A 17,725-nucleotide genomic window follows, 5' to 3' on the forward strand; every position below is an offset into this window, starting at 1 on the left:
TTAATATGTCAATGTGAATATTCACATTATCAACGGGCCGGACCGGGCTCGCCCGGGGCCGCCCATGGGACGCGAGTCAATTTTACACTCTTATCAATGTGAATGTTAATATGTCAATGTGAATATTCACATTGTCAACAGGCCGGGTCGGGCCCGCCCCGGGCCGCCCACGGGCCGTGGGCTAGTTTCGGGCAGCCACGGGTTTGCGGGCTAATTTTATACTCTTATCAATGTGAATGAACATGTCAATGTGAATATTTGCATTATCAACGGGTCGGGCCGGGCCCGCCCAGGGGCAGCCCACGAGCCGCAGGCGGGTTTCGGGCCGGCCACAGGCCGCGGGCTAATTTTACACTCCTATCAATGTGAACGTTAACATGTCAATGTAAATATTCACATTGTCAATGGGTCGGGCCGGGCCCGCCCCGACCCGGGCCCGGGCTGCCCACGGGTCATGGGCCAATTTTACACTCTTGTTAATGTTAATGTTAATGTTAATATGTCAATGTGAATATTCATATTGTGAACGGGCCGGTCCGGGCCCGCCTCGGGCGACGGGTTGGTTTCGGGCCGCCCACGGGCCGCAGACCAATTTTACACTCCTATCAATGTGAATGTTAACTTGTCAATGTGAATATTCATATTATCAACGGGCCGGGTCGGGCCTATTTTTTTGGCTTGTGGGCCAGCCCGGCCCGACTCGAATTTTTCCGGGCACCCACGAGGATCGACATGAGCCGGGACACATTGACGATATAAGCATTTATATTGACGGTGTGAACATTCACATTAAGTGTATTTTGGTAATTATGTCATCCATAGGACTTATTGAAACATAAGAAAATAATGTGAACTAAATGGAACATAAGTAGATGAAAACGGTATTTTGGTCTTTTTATCTCAAATTGGACCTAATGAAATAGTCAAAAAGAATATGGGTTGGATGGAATAAAGCTCTTAGAAAATGGATTTATCAAAAAAGCTCCCAATTTTTTTCTCTTTTTTTTTTCGGCAATCGAAAATATAATTTTTTAATAAGAATTTATATTAATTTTAGATATTTTTTTAATATATAAATTATTTTTTACAATGTATATCTTTTTTCTTTTCTTTTTTTTTGCAATTGCAATATATTATTTTTTAATAAGAATTTATAATTATTTTAGATATTTTTTTAATATACAAATTATTATTTTTAGAATTTTTATAAAAATAATTTAATAATATTATCATTAACTATAATGTATGAAGAAAGTTAAAAATAGTACACAAATATGAAAAAAGTCAAAAAGATTTATTGATGAGAAAAATCAATAAATACAGAATTTTTTTTTTAAATTAAAAAATTAAAATTAAGATGTTTGGAGCTTTATGGTTAGAAATCCCATTACAGATACTCCACGCCTTTTGAGCGGCATATGCCGTAGACTTTTATGGTGCGTTTGGTTGAGGAATTTGAGAAAGAATTTAAAAAAAAAAAAAAAAAATAAGTAAAATATGAATAATATATATATATACATTTCACCTAATTTTATATATTTTTTCCTTTTACCTTTTTAAATTCTATCCCAAATCTCTCAATCAATTACAGCCTTACTGGATTGGATTCTTTAATTTTATTTAGAAAAATGAGTCAGACCCCCTTTGTAGAGGACCCCACAACCCCTTACTGATCTACACCATTCATGATATGTGGGGCCCACTCATGTATGTGTGGGTCCACATTATAAACGGTGTGGATCACAAAGGTGTCGTGGGGTCCTCCACAAATGTCTCTATCATGGGTAATGCTAGGGATACCAAATTTTCTACCAAACAAATGACCAAATGTCTCACATGGGTGTGGGGTCCGCAATTTTGTGGACCCCACACCCATGTGAGACATTTGATCATTTATTTGGTAGAAAATTTGGGACCTCTAGCATTTTCCCTCTATCATTACTGTTTTATTTAACAGTATTTGGTTCGAAATGTGGGGCCCACTCATGTATGTGTGGGGTCCACATCATAAACGGGGTGGATCACAAAGGTGTCGTGGGGTCCTCCACAAATGTCTCTATCATGGGTAATGCTAGGGACACTAAATTTTCTACCAAACAAATAACCAAATGTCTCACATGGGTATAGGGTCCACAATTTTGTGGACCCCACACTTATGTGAGACATTTAATCATTGGGTAATGCTAGGGACACCAAATTTTCTACCAAACAAATGACCAAATGTCTCACATGGTGTGGGGTCCGCAATTTTGTGGGCCCCACACCCATGTGAGACATTTGATCATTTATTTAGTAGAAAATTTGAGACCTCTAACATTTTCCTTAATCATTTATTTAGTAGAAAATTTGAAACCTTTAGGCCCCGTTTGTTTCCAGAGATGGAATGGAGGGGATTGATAGTGAGGGGATTAATAGTGAGGGGATTGTTAGTGAGGGTCGTTTGTTTTCAGAGATAGAATGGAGGGGATTGATAGTGAGGGGATTAATAATGAGGGGATTGTTAGTGAGGGGATTGATAGTGAGGGGATTAGTAGTGAGGGGATTGATAGTGAGGGGATTAGTAGTGAGGAATTGTTAAATTATTTTTATATAAAATAATAAAATAAATAAAAAAATATAAAAAATTAAAAATTATATTTTAAAAAAAATTTCCAATATATAAAAAATAAAAAAAATAAAAAAATTTCTAATCCCCTCACTATTTTTCTAATACCATCTCTACCTCCTCACTATGAATCCCCTCCCCAAGGGTATTAGTAATACCAAGGTATTAGTAATACCCTCCCTATCTCTCAAAACAAACAAGGTATTAGTAATACCAAGGTATTAGTTAGTCCCAAGGTATTAATAGTCCCAAGGCTATCTCTCAAAACAAACACCCCATATACTAATCCCAAGGTACTAGTAATCCTAATCCCCTTGCTATAACCCAAAACAAACGGGGCCTTAACGTTTTTCCTCTATCATTACTGTTTTATTTAACAGTATTTGGTTCGAAATTTGAGAAAGAATTTACGAAGAGAATGATAAACCGGATTTCACCTAGTTCCTTTTTCGTTTCCAAATTGTTCCCAAATCCGTCCGTCAATCAAAGTATATAAGTACAGTCCACCACGCCATTGAGCTGAGTAGTGCAGTTGAGGATTCGCGTGTTTTGTTTTGTATTTCTGGTTCTGATCAACAAACGAAAAAGACGATCAAAAATTAATGGAAACCATGAGACTTTCATCTTCTTTCACCAAATACTCTTCTCTCTCCTCCTATTCTTCTTTTTCTTCTTCCTCCTCTGCTCTCCTCCAAACCAAATCAAAGAATTTCATTTCCTTGAAAAGCGTATTCCCTGCGAATTCGATTCCCAATGGAAACCGAAATCTCACAATCGTCTCTGCTTCTAAAGCCGACGATGGACCTCAACAACAACAACACTCTCCTTTTTGGGTACTCTTCTCCCCTGTATTTTTTATTTGCGTTTTTCAATTTGATTTTGTGATCCTGAAAGTGAAATCCAAACTATATACGTTTTATGTGTTGTTTGGATGATAATTAAACATCAAGGTGAATCTATTCTTTCCATATGATAATTAAACTAGATACGATTGTGTGTTGTTTGTGTATTTCTGAAATTTAAGTCATTTTTCATAAGCACCTGCATCAAACAAGGCTAATCTGCTCCTTTCTTTTTTTTTCTTTTCTTTTTTTTTTTTTTGGTTAGATTTTTTTATGAGCTTTTATTTTTTGTTAATCCAAATCCCAAAATTTCCCAAATTTTGTCTTCACTGCCTATTTGAAAACCTGAATCTTTGAATTTTTTTATGTTCTTTGCCTAAATTTTCAGCCAAACTAGTACAAAGTATTAAAAAGGTTTTCTTTCCCCCCAGATTCCTAAGCTTGGCTAAATATTCAAATATTTTGACCAAATTTTATTTGTATAAAATACAAATCTCGATCAATCTTTAGGGGTGTTGGATAACTTAATTCACTACTTAAAACTGAATGGATTAAGTAAAAATCAATTAAATGGGTCTTATAATCACAATTCATTTTACCTAAGAAGTTAAGAAATATTTTTAAAATAAACTAAAATTTTAAGTGATTGGCTTCTTCTTAATATAAAATATTAAATGTTTAATCGATTATGTTTATGCCACTATTGAGGTGTAATGCCATCACCCCTCCACTGCCACCACTACCACCATCATTGCCACCCAATTGCAGCCACTACCGCCACCACAATCGCAACTGTTGCCACTTACCACCATCGCCACTATTACCACCACCACCTCCCCTCTACCACCATTCCTGCCACTACTTTGTAACCACCATCTCGTTGCCACCATTATCCTACCACTACCGTTGCTACCGTTACCATCACATAGCTATTATCACTATGTCACTACCTATGAAGTACAGGTACTCCTAAAATGTTGTGGTACAAGTACTGAGTAATTACCGAGTGCGGGTATACGTGCCGGGTACACCGTATACGTACAGGATACGTCATATATGATTTGGGGAAGTTGGGTACGCGGTGGGTACTCCATGGGTACCCCACAACAACTGATTTTATTTTTTTATTTTTATTTTTTTCAGAAGTTGTAATTTGATGCAAGTCCACAACCTTATTTCTCTTTAATCATCAAAAAATTTGTATAATTTGGAACCACCAACTCTTTACACTATTATTGAGTAACTTTGCCCTCTTCCACTTATTGTTGTATAGTATTGTATTTGTATTGTTGAATATTGATTTATTTTGGGTTTTATAATTTCACTTTATAGCTATTGTTTTGAACTTTGATTTGTAGGTAGGATGTGTAGCTATAAATTTAATAAATAAATAAATATTTAACGTACCCTAGCTATACCCGTACCTTAATTTTTTTAGATTTTAGCGTATCAATATACCCGTATCATACTTGTACCCATATCCGTACCAACACCCATGCTTCATAGGTCACTACTAATCCACCACATAATATAAAGAGTGGAAGAGAAAATTAGTAATTTAATATAAATTTCAAATTTTAGCTTATGGTACATAATACATAGCAAACAACTTGATTAAATTTCAGTACATATCAAACCAATTTTGAGATTAAAAAATTCAATATTAAGTTTTCAGTACTTAATTTCAGTTTTTAGTTTTATTAAACACCACTTGATCCCAGTTTAAGTTTCACCAACTTTATACATGAATTGGAGAATTTAAAATCAGTGTTTTCTAGTGATCAACTTGATATAGTTTTTCATTTCTTTGGAAGCAGTACTATTCAGGTATATGTGCAAATGATCAATAGTGCTCTCAATGCAGTCACCATAAGCATTAGTCAATAAACAATGCAACTTGGAAATGGAACAGTTTGTGGTTAGAATCTAAAAATATACATCATAGGCTAGTCTAATTGATTTTTTTTTGAAGGCAATAACCTAACATTTGTACTAAGAATGAAACATTGATATACCATTACACCTCAAAATATATTAGTTGTATTTTAAGTTTTAACAATTAAACATGTTTTCAATCTATACTTAGTTGCTTGTGATGATGTTATTGTTCTATTATTGTGGTATTGATAAAGTTCTTATGGATAATCCGTGTTTCTGCAGGGAGGTGAATCATTCTTTAGGAGTGTGTTGGCAAGTATGGAAAGTGTGTATTTAAATAAGAATCCCACTGCTAAAGCCATCTTGGAGCGTGTTCATTCAGTTGATAATAATCAAATATGCTATGATCATCTCGCGTTTAGGACATTTGGGGTATAATTGTTCTCATTTTTGTGCATTCTTTTAGTTAGGGTTAATTCTGTCTCATGTCGTGGCCTTTGTTTTTGTTAATTCACTGCACTGTTGTTATAATTCACCATATTGAAGACTTTTTACAAAGCAAACAAATGTTAAAAATCATGTCGTCGTTATCATAAATGTATGTGCAAACATGTGTAAAGTATATATATATATATTTCCTCTTTATCTATTCTTCACTTGTGCTTTTTCTCCAAAGTTCTGCCTTCAGTATGTAGGTCCCGTTCAATGCAGCTTCTTGCGAGCCAAAAGCTAATAATCTAAATACAGAACCTAAAAGCACTCCTTTCCTAGCTTTCCAATAATAACTTTTTAGTAAGCAATTTTGCCTCATAAGTTGTAAATGGAAGCTGCACCGAACATTCTGTCACAGACTCCCAAAATGAAAAAAACCGCAAGCACCCCCCATAAGCTTCATCAAGCGGGGTCATAGTTTCCAATTCTATGGTTTTGTTAGGAGATATTGTTGTACATCTTTGATGTTTAATGTTCCCTTTACCCTCCTTTTACAGGTGAATGGTTATGGCATTGGTTCTATGGCAAACTTTTTTCTGGATTTTGGTTATACTCAACGGGAAGAGTTGAGATTTCCAGCGAAGAAGTTAAAAGCTCTCTGGTTTTCTCCTCCCAGCCTTCCAGTTTCTGATGGTGGCAGTGGTGTTAATGGTCCTTTGCCTAGAATATTTATATCAGAATTGCTTGTAGATCAAATGAGTCCTCAAGCTCAGGTTTATTGTTGAGACTTTTCTTGGTTAACTGATAGCTGAGTTTCATACTGTTGCTAAGTGCATAAGAGATAGTTCTGATAGACTCAGAATAATATGTGATTTTAATATTTTTTTTTGGTGTCATATTATATCTGTAAGTGAAGTTGGTCATATGATTATCTCTTTTATTTATTTATTTAGCAACAGTTTCAGTTTGGTAGAACTTGTTTTTTTGGATATTCATGTTGATTTGGGCAATGCTATTTGGTCTTTGTGAGTCCCTTGGAAACATTGAAGGAAGCTTTTCAGTCAAAAGAGGTTTGACCTACTTTTCTTTTGAGTTCTTACACTTGCACAATGAAGATGTTCTATGTCATGCATTGAAATGGGCAAAAAGCAACTGTTTTATGGTTTTAGTTTAATTTGGTATTGATGCCATCTGAATTAGGTTTTTGCTGAATACTAATTGTTTTTGACCAGTCAAATCTGATTATGATATATATTAATCGCTATCTGTCCAACCTATCTTTGTAGACTCATTGAACACGACTGTTGATCATAACTAAACCAAACTAATCATTTTGTCCCAATTATGTGGGGATGACAATTGATCATCAAGGGGTTTAAATATGCCAAACTTTTAGGTTGAAATGAATGATATCTATACTGTTGCTATGAAATGTGTCCATAGTTATATCTGTTGTGTGATGTAATATGAACCTTTATTGTTTTCTTGTCCATTCAAAATATAAGATAGATATGATTTATTTTATTTTATTTTATTATATTTTAAATAGGATTTTGTTATAGAGTGAGATCTGTTCTAGTTAGAATATCTTCCAATGGTCAACTATCTCTAGTGAGGTAAGCTATTGCTTGTCTAACTTAAGCAGATAACATTGAGATTGAGAGAGGTACAAAAGACTCTACTAGCCATCATATTTAATTTTCTGCTCATTGTAACCTCTATGGTCTTTCCTTGCTTTCATTTTTGTTACCTAATTGGTATGATGCAATCCTTTTCTCCTTTCAAGTGATCTTTTTTTTTTCCATGTACATTATACTTAATTGTTGCTTCCTACATGCAGGAAATAATTAGAAAATACACCGAAATATCAGGTCGCGGAAACAAACATGCAGCTCTTGCAAGTGCACTGGGCTCTTTGACATGGGAAAAGCCCTTATATTCTGAATTCCAACAATTGGCTAGGTATATAATTTTCATTTATCTGTTGATGTGTGTCTACATGTTTATGTTAACAATTTTTTGTATATCTCCCAGTGGAAGGGATTCCAAAGTCAATAATCCAAAATTTCGTTACTTTGTTGTGGTTTTGTTCTGTCACTGGATTAGTTGCGTAAATTTAGTTTGGAACTTTATATTAGCAGGATTAATTATGACATCAGTCATTCTACAACTGTTACTGTTTAAACCAATCCAAGCCTTAAGTCCCATCAAATAGGGACAACTGTTACTGTTTGATTTATGTATTTTCAGGGAAAGTGAATATGCTGCCTGGACTCTTGTCAATGGTTATGCAGTTAATCATGTCACTATATCTACGCATCATCTGAAATCTCAATTGGGGAATATCAAAAGCGTCAACCAATTTATTGAGGAGAGTGGGTTCAAGTTGAACTCTGAAGGAGGTGTTCTAAAGGGTTTGTGATAAATAACTTCTTACTTGCCTCCAACTTATTTTGTTGCTATTCAATCTTGATACAGAGTTATACTTATAATATATATATATATATATATATATTTGTCTCTATTGCAGGTAAATCCCAATAATATAATGCTAGTTGTTGGTATCTGTATCTAGTCATTTAGTTGATGCAACAGTAAATCTTCATCATGTGGCATGATGGCAGCAACTAAATAGGATATCAAGGGCTCTTCTAAACAAAAGCTTTATTAATATCAAATGAAGATAACCACATGTGCATGATAATGTTGTTCTATCTCCTGTTTTTGAGGATAAGAATCAAGGCTTCACTTGGGAAAAGTAGATTTGGAAATTGGTTTTGTGACTTGCTTGGCTGTAATTGATTCAGTTTCCAGAACTGTGAGTGTCAAGTATTTTGAGATGATTAAAAATTCTTGAGGGAGATCTCAAATAATTTTCTCTCTCTAGGATAGACTCACTGTTAAAATTAATATATAGGAAAAGAGAGAGAGAAACAAATATTAGAATTAATGTATAGGAAAAGAGAGAGAGAATAAATTGATTGTATTATTGATTGATATCTTGATATGTTACAATGATTCCTATATATAGAAGAGTAGGTGGTAGGTGGAGTAGGTGAAGTGGAGGTGGTAGTGGTGTAGTGGGTTAGGTTTAGTGGAGTAGGTGAGGTGGTAGTGGTGTAGTGGGTTAGGTTTAGTGGAGTAGGTGAAGTGGAGGTGATAGTGGTGTAGTGGGTTAGGTTTAGTGGAGTAGGTGAGGTGTAGGTGGTGGTAGGTGATGGTAAATTGGTGGTAGGTGATGGTAAATTCTAACAGCCCCCCGCAAACTCAAGGAGCATAGAAACTAACCAACTTGAGTTTGAAGAGAGGAACAAAACAAGAAAATACATAAAAATAAAAAAGGATAGGAGACACTGTATGGTCGTGTCAGACCGTTGGTGAAGACACTGTATGGGGTGTCATAACGTTGTAGAGGACACTGTATGGTGGTGTCAGACCGATGTAGAAGACAGTTTATGGGGTCATGTCACAGTTTACAGAGTCTTGTCGGACCCTTGTAGAAACTAACCGGAATCTATGTCGGGACAGTTTACAGAGTCTTGTCGGACCCATAAAGGAGCTAACCGGAATCAATGTCGGGACAGTTTACAGAGTCTTGTCGGACCCTTGAAAAAGCTAACCGGTATCAAATGTCGGGACAGTTTATAGAGTCTTGCCGGACCCTTGTAAAAGTGGCACCCTCAAAAGGTGTGCCCAATTTTGTCAAAAGGCGTGCCATCAAAAGGCGTGCCCAATTCATCAAAAGGTGTGCCGGACATGATGGCGAGGCACGTGGGCGCCTGGGCTTGCGTGCCCGTTTGTCGGCTGGTGGTAAGAGGCGCGCGATGCGCGTGGCTGCCTCGACTATTTAACCAAGGTTGAGGCGGAGGCTGTGCAAACCAGTCTGAAACCGCCGAAAATCCTTTGAAAAAACTCTTCCGTTTCTGAGAAAGAGATTCTGGAACTCTGTTGCCATTCTGTCACCAACCCTTCCGAACATTACCAGTCTGAAATTGCTATTTCGCTGAAACACTTAGCAACCCAAAAAACATGGCCTCGTCTTCCCGTCCAGCTACCCAGAACCTGCTCACGCTCTTTCCAGAACTGAACGAGCCCACAGGAGAAACAACTGGTGCGGTGTCCAGTGAACCGCAACCAAACACCTCTGGTTTTGCTCCATTGAACTTTCCGATGCGGTCGGTGGAGCAAAAAATGGCGGTGCAGTCGGATGTGGAGGCCAATCAGTATACTCTGAAGGCATGTGTGGAAACCATGACTGCGGTGACAAACTTGTCGAACCGGCTGCAGAGTAGGGCAAATGAGGTGCAACAGTTAAACTCCCAGCTGGCTCTGCTCCAACGCATGTATAAGGATGCGCGAGCAGAGATAAGCGTGCTAAAGGCAGAAAACAAGGAGCTGAAGCAGAAGGCCACCGTGATGTTCCGATTTGGAGGTCCACCATATGCTGTAGTGGAGGAGCAGGGAGGAGGCAACTTGCTTGGTGGTCTAGGAAGCACGGAGGCAATACCGTCAAGGGCCGGCCAAGACGGAGGCAAGAAGAAGAGACCAGCGGCAGAGTAGAGAAGAAAAATGCCACTGTTCCGATTTGTGTTGGTTTTGTTTTTTTTGTTTTTTTTTTTTTTTTTTTTGGTGTAAAATGGTGATCGGGGTGAGCCCCGACATGAATAAAATGAGTTTGGTGTGCAGTTCGTCTTCTTTCCTTTTTTTTTGGTGCAAAAAAAAAATAAGGGAAAAAAGATGAAAAAATAAAGTGAAAGAAAAAGAAAAAAAGAAAGAAATAATAAGAAGATATGTGAAATCAAAACGAGAGAGTGAGGGAAAAAAAAAAATTGGTTCACGTGAGTTTCTTGGCCCACGGTTTTGGTGAAAACCTGCAATGGGTTTGGTATTTTTTTTTTATTTTTTTTTTTGATAAAATAAAATAAATAAAGGTAAAGTGGGGTAAAGTAGGGGTAGCGTGAATCAGCATGCGTTTTAAAAAGTGAGGAGGTATGAATTAGAGTGGGTATGGATTTGTAAAAAATAATAATAAAATAAATGAGTGGAGAAGGTTGGCCCACGCACAATTAAACTATGATCAAAATTAAGGCAATGAGGATACCAAGAACTATAAGCTTTATCTTCATATTCTGTAACCACATTTTCCTCCTCATTTGGGTACCCTGGGTCCTGAAGTCTTGTGCCTGAGAGCGAAGGTTCTCTGTTTTATCCACTAGAAGCTCAATCTTCTCTCCACGATCCAAAACCTTCTCAATATTTTCCATCATCACTCCTTTGACTTCTGAAACCTGAGCCTTTACTTTGGAAAGCTTGCTGATCTCCTCTGGATGATCCACACAGTACTGTATCTGCTCCTTAAGTTTGGGTCCAAACTCCCTATTCAGGCTATTAGCAGCAGCAGTTGCAGCTTTTCCACCACCATATCTCTTGGTGAAATCCTCCTTAACTCGTTCAAGAAATGCCATTGGAATCTGTCTGCCAGCAGATTCCACAGCGACGACATAATAAGTGAAGCCGTCTTCGACGAGATAGTTGAAGGTGTGGCCATCGCAGTTGTAGGTGAACTTGTTGTTGGAGGAAGGGAGTTTCTGGAGGCACTGAGAAGCGATGCTCGTGAAATTTCCAGTGAATTCGGTGAATTCGGCGAGAACCACTGTTCCTCTAGCCACGAAGCTGTAGATCAAAGACTGTTGCCCCATCTCTCTCACACTCAAAACCCTAAAACTTAGAGAGACAAAGGGGTAGAGAGATAAACGAACGGAGAAATTTGTAGAGAGAGAAAGTGATGTGCCGAGAGGGAGAGGGAGGTTTGAATTGGTTGAGCTCCGGCGGGCGGTCAAGGCAAGGTTGCCGCCCGTCGGAAGGCGAAGAACACCAAGATCTTTAACCTTGCTCTGATACCATGTTAAAATTAATATATAGGAAAAGAGAGAGAGAAACAAATATTAGAATTAATGTATAGGAAAAGAGAGAGAGAATAAATTGATTGTATTATTGATTGATATCTTGATATGTTACAATGATTCCTATATATAGAAGAGTAGGTGGTAGTAGGTGGTAGGTGGAGTAGGTGAAGTGGAGGTGGTAGTGGTGTAGTGGGTTAGGTTTAGTGGAGTAGGTGAGGTGGTAGTGGTGTAGTGGGTTAGGTTTAGTGGAGTAGGTGAAGTGGAGGTGATAGTGGTGTAGTGGGTTAGGTTTAGTGGAGTAGGTGAGGTGTAGGTGGTGGTAGGTGATGGTAAATTGGTGGTAGGTGATGGTAAATTCTAACACTCACTTATTTCTGTGATACCTGAAATCTAATGTGGATTGGAAGTGTTTTATGTAAGATTATGCTCATTGGTTACACATTTGGTGGGTTTTTTCTTTTTTGGACAACAATAATGTTTCTGCAAGATCTGAAATGATTTGTGTAATCCTTTTTGGTTCTTTTCATCATGAACAACTATTTTTGAACTTGAATAAATGTGATGGTTCCATAGAAAGCGTGAAGTTTCCTGCTGATATTTTGAGCTAACTTTTCTTGACAGGGGATAAATCTAGTAGTTTGTGTTATTTACTCATTTCTAATCATGCCCATATCAATTTTTTTTTTTATTAATTTTTATAACATGGTATATTTTTTCCCCTTAATTTGGTTCTTTTGAGTATGGTGCTGATAGCTTACAACTTTATATTTCTTTTATTGTTAGTGAGCCCTGATGGAATGCTGCTGCAAAGTTCGACCGTGGCAGATTCAGTCTCGTTCTGTTTTTCTGATGGCATCACAGAGTCTGTCCCTTGTTCATACATTGAGTTCGCTGAGCGCCTCATACTACCACAGTTCAAGAATTTACCCGAAAAAGAGGTTAGCGACTCTTCATTTTTAAAAGGCAATTCTACTCAATTCAAGATTACATATTATCCCACATGTACAATAATGGTGCATTCTTCTTGGTATTAACGTCATGAAACTGTCATTAATCAAGATATTCAATCAATATCCTTTGGAACTTTGCTTAGTACTCTAATCCTTCTTAGACTTGTTTGCGTATTTGTATACGCCATAATATAATGTTTGCATATGTTTTGTATTTATGTTGTACTATTTTTAATTGCTTGCGTTGTCAACTTGCATAGGTGAGGGAGTTCCATAGGCGAGATGGATTTGAGGTTGGAAGCGCTGACAAGATATTTGAGAGCACGTCGAAGGAACAGTTGACCAGAAGAGCTTGATGAGAGAGAGAGGCTAAATCATTTGGCAAAATTAAGAGGAACATGTAAGTATCGTTCATTACATTTAGTCAGACGATGTAAACAAGTGGTTTTATAAACTGTGATGTGTGAATAAACTGTAAGTAATAACGAACTTAAGATTCTAGTAATCTTTGGATTGTTTCAGATGTGAATGTGTTTACATTTCATTTCATTGTATAAGATACGGCTAATAAGATATTACTAAAAAATTATGTTTAGATGACAAATCAAAGGGAAAGAATGAAAATCTCATTATTAGGAATCTCACTCATTTACTAATAATAAAATGAATGTGTCAATATTATTAAAGCGTTTTGTTTCATTATTATTATGTTCTTTTTTTATGAAAAAATTATGGAAGTTTTAAATAGTATGGAAGTTTTAGATCCTCCAATGCAAACAATTAAACACAATAGTGTTACCAAATAGGTGAATTTTGTTTGGAAACACTAGCTCTTTTAATAATATTTCTTCTGAATTATTTCTTTTTATTCATTTGTAGTGGACTTTTTTCTAAAATGCTTTAATTTTTTTTTTAAAAATAAATAGAAATTTATAAAATTCACCAAAGATAAATAAATGAGATTTTTAATTTAAGATTCTTGATATTAAGATTTTATTAGATAAAAGATATGTAATATTTTCATAAGAGTTGGAGTCTCTTAACATTTTTATAGAGAAATTTCTAACTCTTCACAGAGAAATTTCTTTTTTCACAGAGAAATTTCAGCTCTTTAAAGAGAAGTTGACGGGCTAAAATTTCTCAGTGACAACCTAGAATTTCTCTAATCCTATTATTGAGGGACTTCAATTAATAAGAAAAAATATATTGTATATCTTCTACTATCCAAAGTTGGAGAGAGATATTTCACTATTTTTTCCTAAATAAATTGATTTAAGCAGTGTTCATCTTATGTGATTTTGTTCATTAATTTCTAGGGATTTTAGTATCAAAAGTCTTTAAAATATATATTTTTTTAAATTGTCAAAAAATTAAAAAAATCTATCAATTTTGTTTTGTAAAGAAATTACTGTTTCATATCTATGCAAACTAAAGAAGATAAATCAGATTTTACACCTAAAATTAAATTTAAAAGCATAGGTAAACTAGTTAATTTGAATCAATATATATGGGGCAGTGATGAATTTTTTAAGTAATTACCATTACCAATTTTATGTTGGAGGGACCAAATTAAAAAAAGTAATGTTAGAGATCCCAAATAATTTATCAATTTTTTTATCAAACTTTTCACATGGGTAAAAAATTTGAGAGGTTTGATAAAAAAAAATTTAGTAGATTATTTGGGGTCTATAGCATTTTCCAATTAAAATATAAAATTTTGTGAATTCAACAAATAATAAATGTAAATAAAGTACATTTGTAACCCTTGCACAATTATAAAAGTCATATATTACTTTGTCATTCAATAAATTTATAGACAATTTATCTCACATGAACCATAAATAAAAAAAACCAAAGAATCAAACAAGACAAAAAATATAAATACACGTATATGATGGGAAAAAATTATCACGTTCATCCCAAAAATGATGTAATTATATAAAAAATATAATTTTTTAATCACAAAAATTATATCTTTTTATTATGGAAAAATTAGTGAAACATCCCCAACTTTGGGTAGTAGGAGAGCCAATATATTTTTTCTTATTAGTTAAGCTCCCTCAATATTGTTATTAGAGAAATATCAATGTGTAGAGTTAGAAATTTCTCTCTGTAAAAACGTTGAAACACCCCCAACGACTACGAAAATATTATATGTCATTTATCTTATAAAATCTAAATATTAATAACCTTAAACTAAAAACCCCTTTTACTATTCACAAAAGTATAATTTTTATCATAAAAAAAGATAATTTTAAGGGCAAATTACACAAATAGTCCCTGTACATTATCCCGTGTGTCATTTTGGACCCTGATATTTAAAATTGCTCGATTTAGTCCCTCAATTTAACGAAGTATGTCAATTTCGTCCAATAATTGATGCACGTTTGAAATTATGGATGGAAAGCCATCACCTGCCTCTCATGTGCTCCTTCTAGCAATTACTGAGGGGCACACTCGTTTTTTCACTTCAAACCCGAGGTCACCTCCATCGTCCCTATACTTGTATCTTCCCCAAATCAGCAAGTCCATTCTCTCTCTACACAATCGAATCGTTTCTAGGGTCTTAAGTTACCAAAAAATTATTTGATTGTAAATCTGCTGAAATTGGTGTCGATAGAGAAGAAAACGATTGACGAGGTGAAAAGATGAACATGGCAATTGTAAGGATTGGTGATGAAATACCAGATTATGGTAAGCAAAAAAGTACTATTACCCTTTTTTTTTTTTTGTATTTTGCTTTATTTTATTTGTGTGCAAGTTGAATCAGTGGGCGGGTCAAAAAATCTACTTTTGCTTCGCTTTGTTTAAAAGTGACGAGATGAATATATGTTTATATATTCACACATGTCGACACATCTACACAACTGCACACTGACAAAAAAACAAATCAATATCTACAATTTATGGATATATAATGTGTTGTGGTCCCCCTTGTCCTGTATTGTGGATCATACAATAAATATGTTATCTTTTATTTCAGATCCAGATGGTGATTATTTCACTATCAAAATGCATCATGGTGGGGTTTTTAAGTCTTTAGTAAATAGGGCTTACGTAGGGGGGAAATCATCATTTTGGGACAATTGTGATGCTGACAAAATGAGGTTGACAGAGATAGGGGATATGACTCAAAAGTTAGGTTATACTGAATTCATTTCATACCATTATCAAATGCCTGGTAGGGACTTAAATTATGGATTAAGGCCACTTAGGAATGGTCGTGATGTAATGGTGTAGACACCCCATTTTTGACCGTCCTCGAGACTTGGACGTCATCGTTTGAACACTCGATGATCATCCTTGTTTGTGTTCGTTTGGAGTTCCCGGAGGTCTCGGCTACGCGCCTTGTCTCAGGATCTCCGAACTTGACTGTTCAGTGTCTGGTTTTGTACCAAACACTTGCATTTTGCCTTGGAGGGGCAGGGAATGCCTTGTGAGGCATCCCCACATACCACCGGCCATGGCTAGAGGCCACCGGCTGGTTTTTGCTGCCATCGGCAATGCATATTGCCGGTCGGCACTGTTTATTATCGGTCGGCATTGTGTTTGGTCGGCCGGCCACTGCTTCTGATAAATCGGCCACTTTTCCTAGCCGAGACCTTTTCTTGAGGGAGCTTGACCCTTTTGAACCTTTTTTTTAGCTTCTTGAGGAAGCTTGAACCTTTTTAGCTTCTCCAAGAAGCTTGACCCTTTTTTAGCTTCTCCAAGAAGCTTGATCCTTTTTTGTAGCTTCTCCAAGAAGCTTGAACCTTTTGACCCTTTTCTTAGCTTCTCCAAGAAGCTTGCCTTTTTTTTTAGCTTCTCCAAGAAGCTTGATCCTTTTTTTTTAGCTTCTCCAAGAAGCTTGAACCTTTTGACCCTTTGTCTAGCTTCTCCAAGAAGCTTGACCCTTTTTAGCTTCTCCAAGAAGCTTGACCTTTTTTTTGTAGCTTCTCCAAGAAGCTTGGCCCTTTTGTCTAGCTTCTCCAAGAAGCTTGGCCTTCTTGGCCCTTTTGCTCCAAGCTTCTAAGAGAAGCTTGGCCTTTTTGGTCAAAGCTTCTAAGAGAAGCTTTGCCTCATTGGTTTCTCTATATAAGGAGAGCCTCTCCTTCCATTAGAGAGGTTAGAAAAATCTGATATATATCACATATATATCACTCCCTCTCTATATCTTCCTCTCTCTCTACATTTGGGTGGGTTAGAGGGTCCAAAAGGGTCTAGTTCTTGGCCATTTGAACTACACCTCCTAGCACAACACTTCCATTATCACTTGGAGGTTCTTGGGTCTTGTTTTCAGAGGTTGAGGGTTGCATTTTTGGGTCTAGAGGCTGCTGTCCCCTTTTGGCTACAAAGGTAACCCATTTTCCCTCTTTATTCCCCGTTTTTGCACACCATTTTAACCTGTCTTGCTTGCTGATTTGAGCTTTGTGTATAACATAAAAAAGTTCTGTTTTTTTGTATTTAAGATACTTCATTAAGGGCACTTTTGTGTTTGTGGTCGTTTACCCCCTCTTAGGCCTTGTTTGGCCCCATTTTGTGTTATTTTTGGTGAACTTCGGGACCACCTTGTTTGGGCCTCCTCACTACTGAAATCTTGAGGGATTTCAGTGGTGAGGATGGTGGTTTAAGGTCCTAAGAAGGAGAGGGCCATCCCCTCTCCTTGTTGTCTTGTTTGATGTCCTTTTTGGCCTTACAAAGGGGCCTATATTTGCACACTTCTTGAGCTCGGTTCAGGCATTTTTCAGTGGGTTTTAGGACCCCCATAAGCCATTTCCAGAGTTGTTTTGGTCATATTGAATGTCTACCTTGCATGTGCTTAATAAATCCTTGCATGGCCCTCTAAAGTAACTCATCATTTTTGCATGCCATGGTTGCGTATCAGTGGTTATTTGGGCCTATTTTCACATGTTTTATTCACTAATTTTTGATGGTTTGGTGAGATCCCATGTGCATCATACACTTGCTTTGTATTCCTCTATTTTACCTAGAAATGCATCTTGCCTTTGGACCACCATGCTTGCATATTTTGGTTTAGCTTTGTGAAGTTTTTGGTCATGTTTTAACATACTTAAGGTCTGTCTTGGGTCTTTAGATTCACATTTTCCATGTTTAGTATAGCCCCTTTGCATT

The 17,725-nt window shown here is 36.4% G+C and overlaps 1 protein-coding gene and 1 pseudogene across 2 annotated transcripts; one reads left to right on the top strand and one right to left on the bottom strand.

Moving 5' to 3' along the window:
- The first annotated feature begins 2,990 nt into the window (after nt 1-2,990).
- LOC114322879 (plant/protein) lies at nt 2,991-13,134 on the top strand. Its single transcript, XM_028270322.2, has 7 exons — nt 2,991-3,438; nt 5,608-5,757; nt 6,315-6,530; nt 7,598-7,719; nt 8,008-8,171; nt 12,447-12,601; nt 12,874-13,134. Exons 1-7 carry the CDS (start codon nt 3,208-3,210, stop codon nt 12,967-12,969), a joined length of 1,134 nt encoding a protein of 377 aa, XP_028126123.2. The 5' UTR covers nt 2,991-3,207; the 3' UTR covers nt 12,970-13,134.
- LOC145802063 (vesicle-associated membrane protein 721 pseudogene) lies at nt 10,616-12,009 on the bottom strand (annotated as a pseudogene). The gene has a single exon (XR_014344296.1). The product of XR_014344296.1 is annotated as a vesicle-associated membrane protein 721 pseudogene (transcript).
- Nucleotides 13,135-17,725: the final 4,591 nt, after the last annotated feature.

Source organism: Camellia sinensis, chromosome 11 (genome assembly GCF_055761805.1).
Source record: "Camellia sinensis isolate YWXY chromosome 11, ASM5576180v1, whole genome shotgun sequence".
Classification (NCBI taxonomy): domain Eukaryota; kingdom Viridiplantae; phylum Streptophyta; class Magnoliopsida; order Ericales; family Theaceae; genus Camellia; species Camellia sinensis.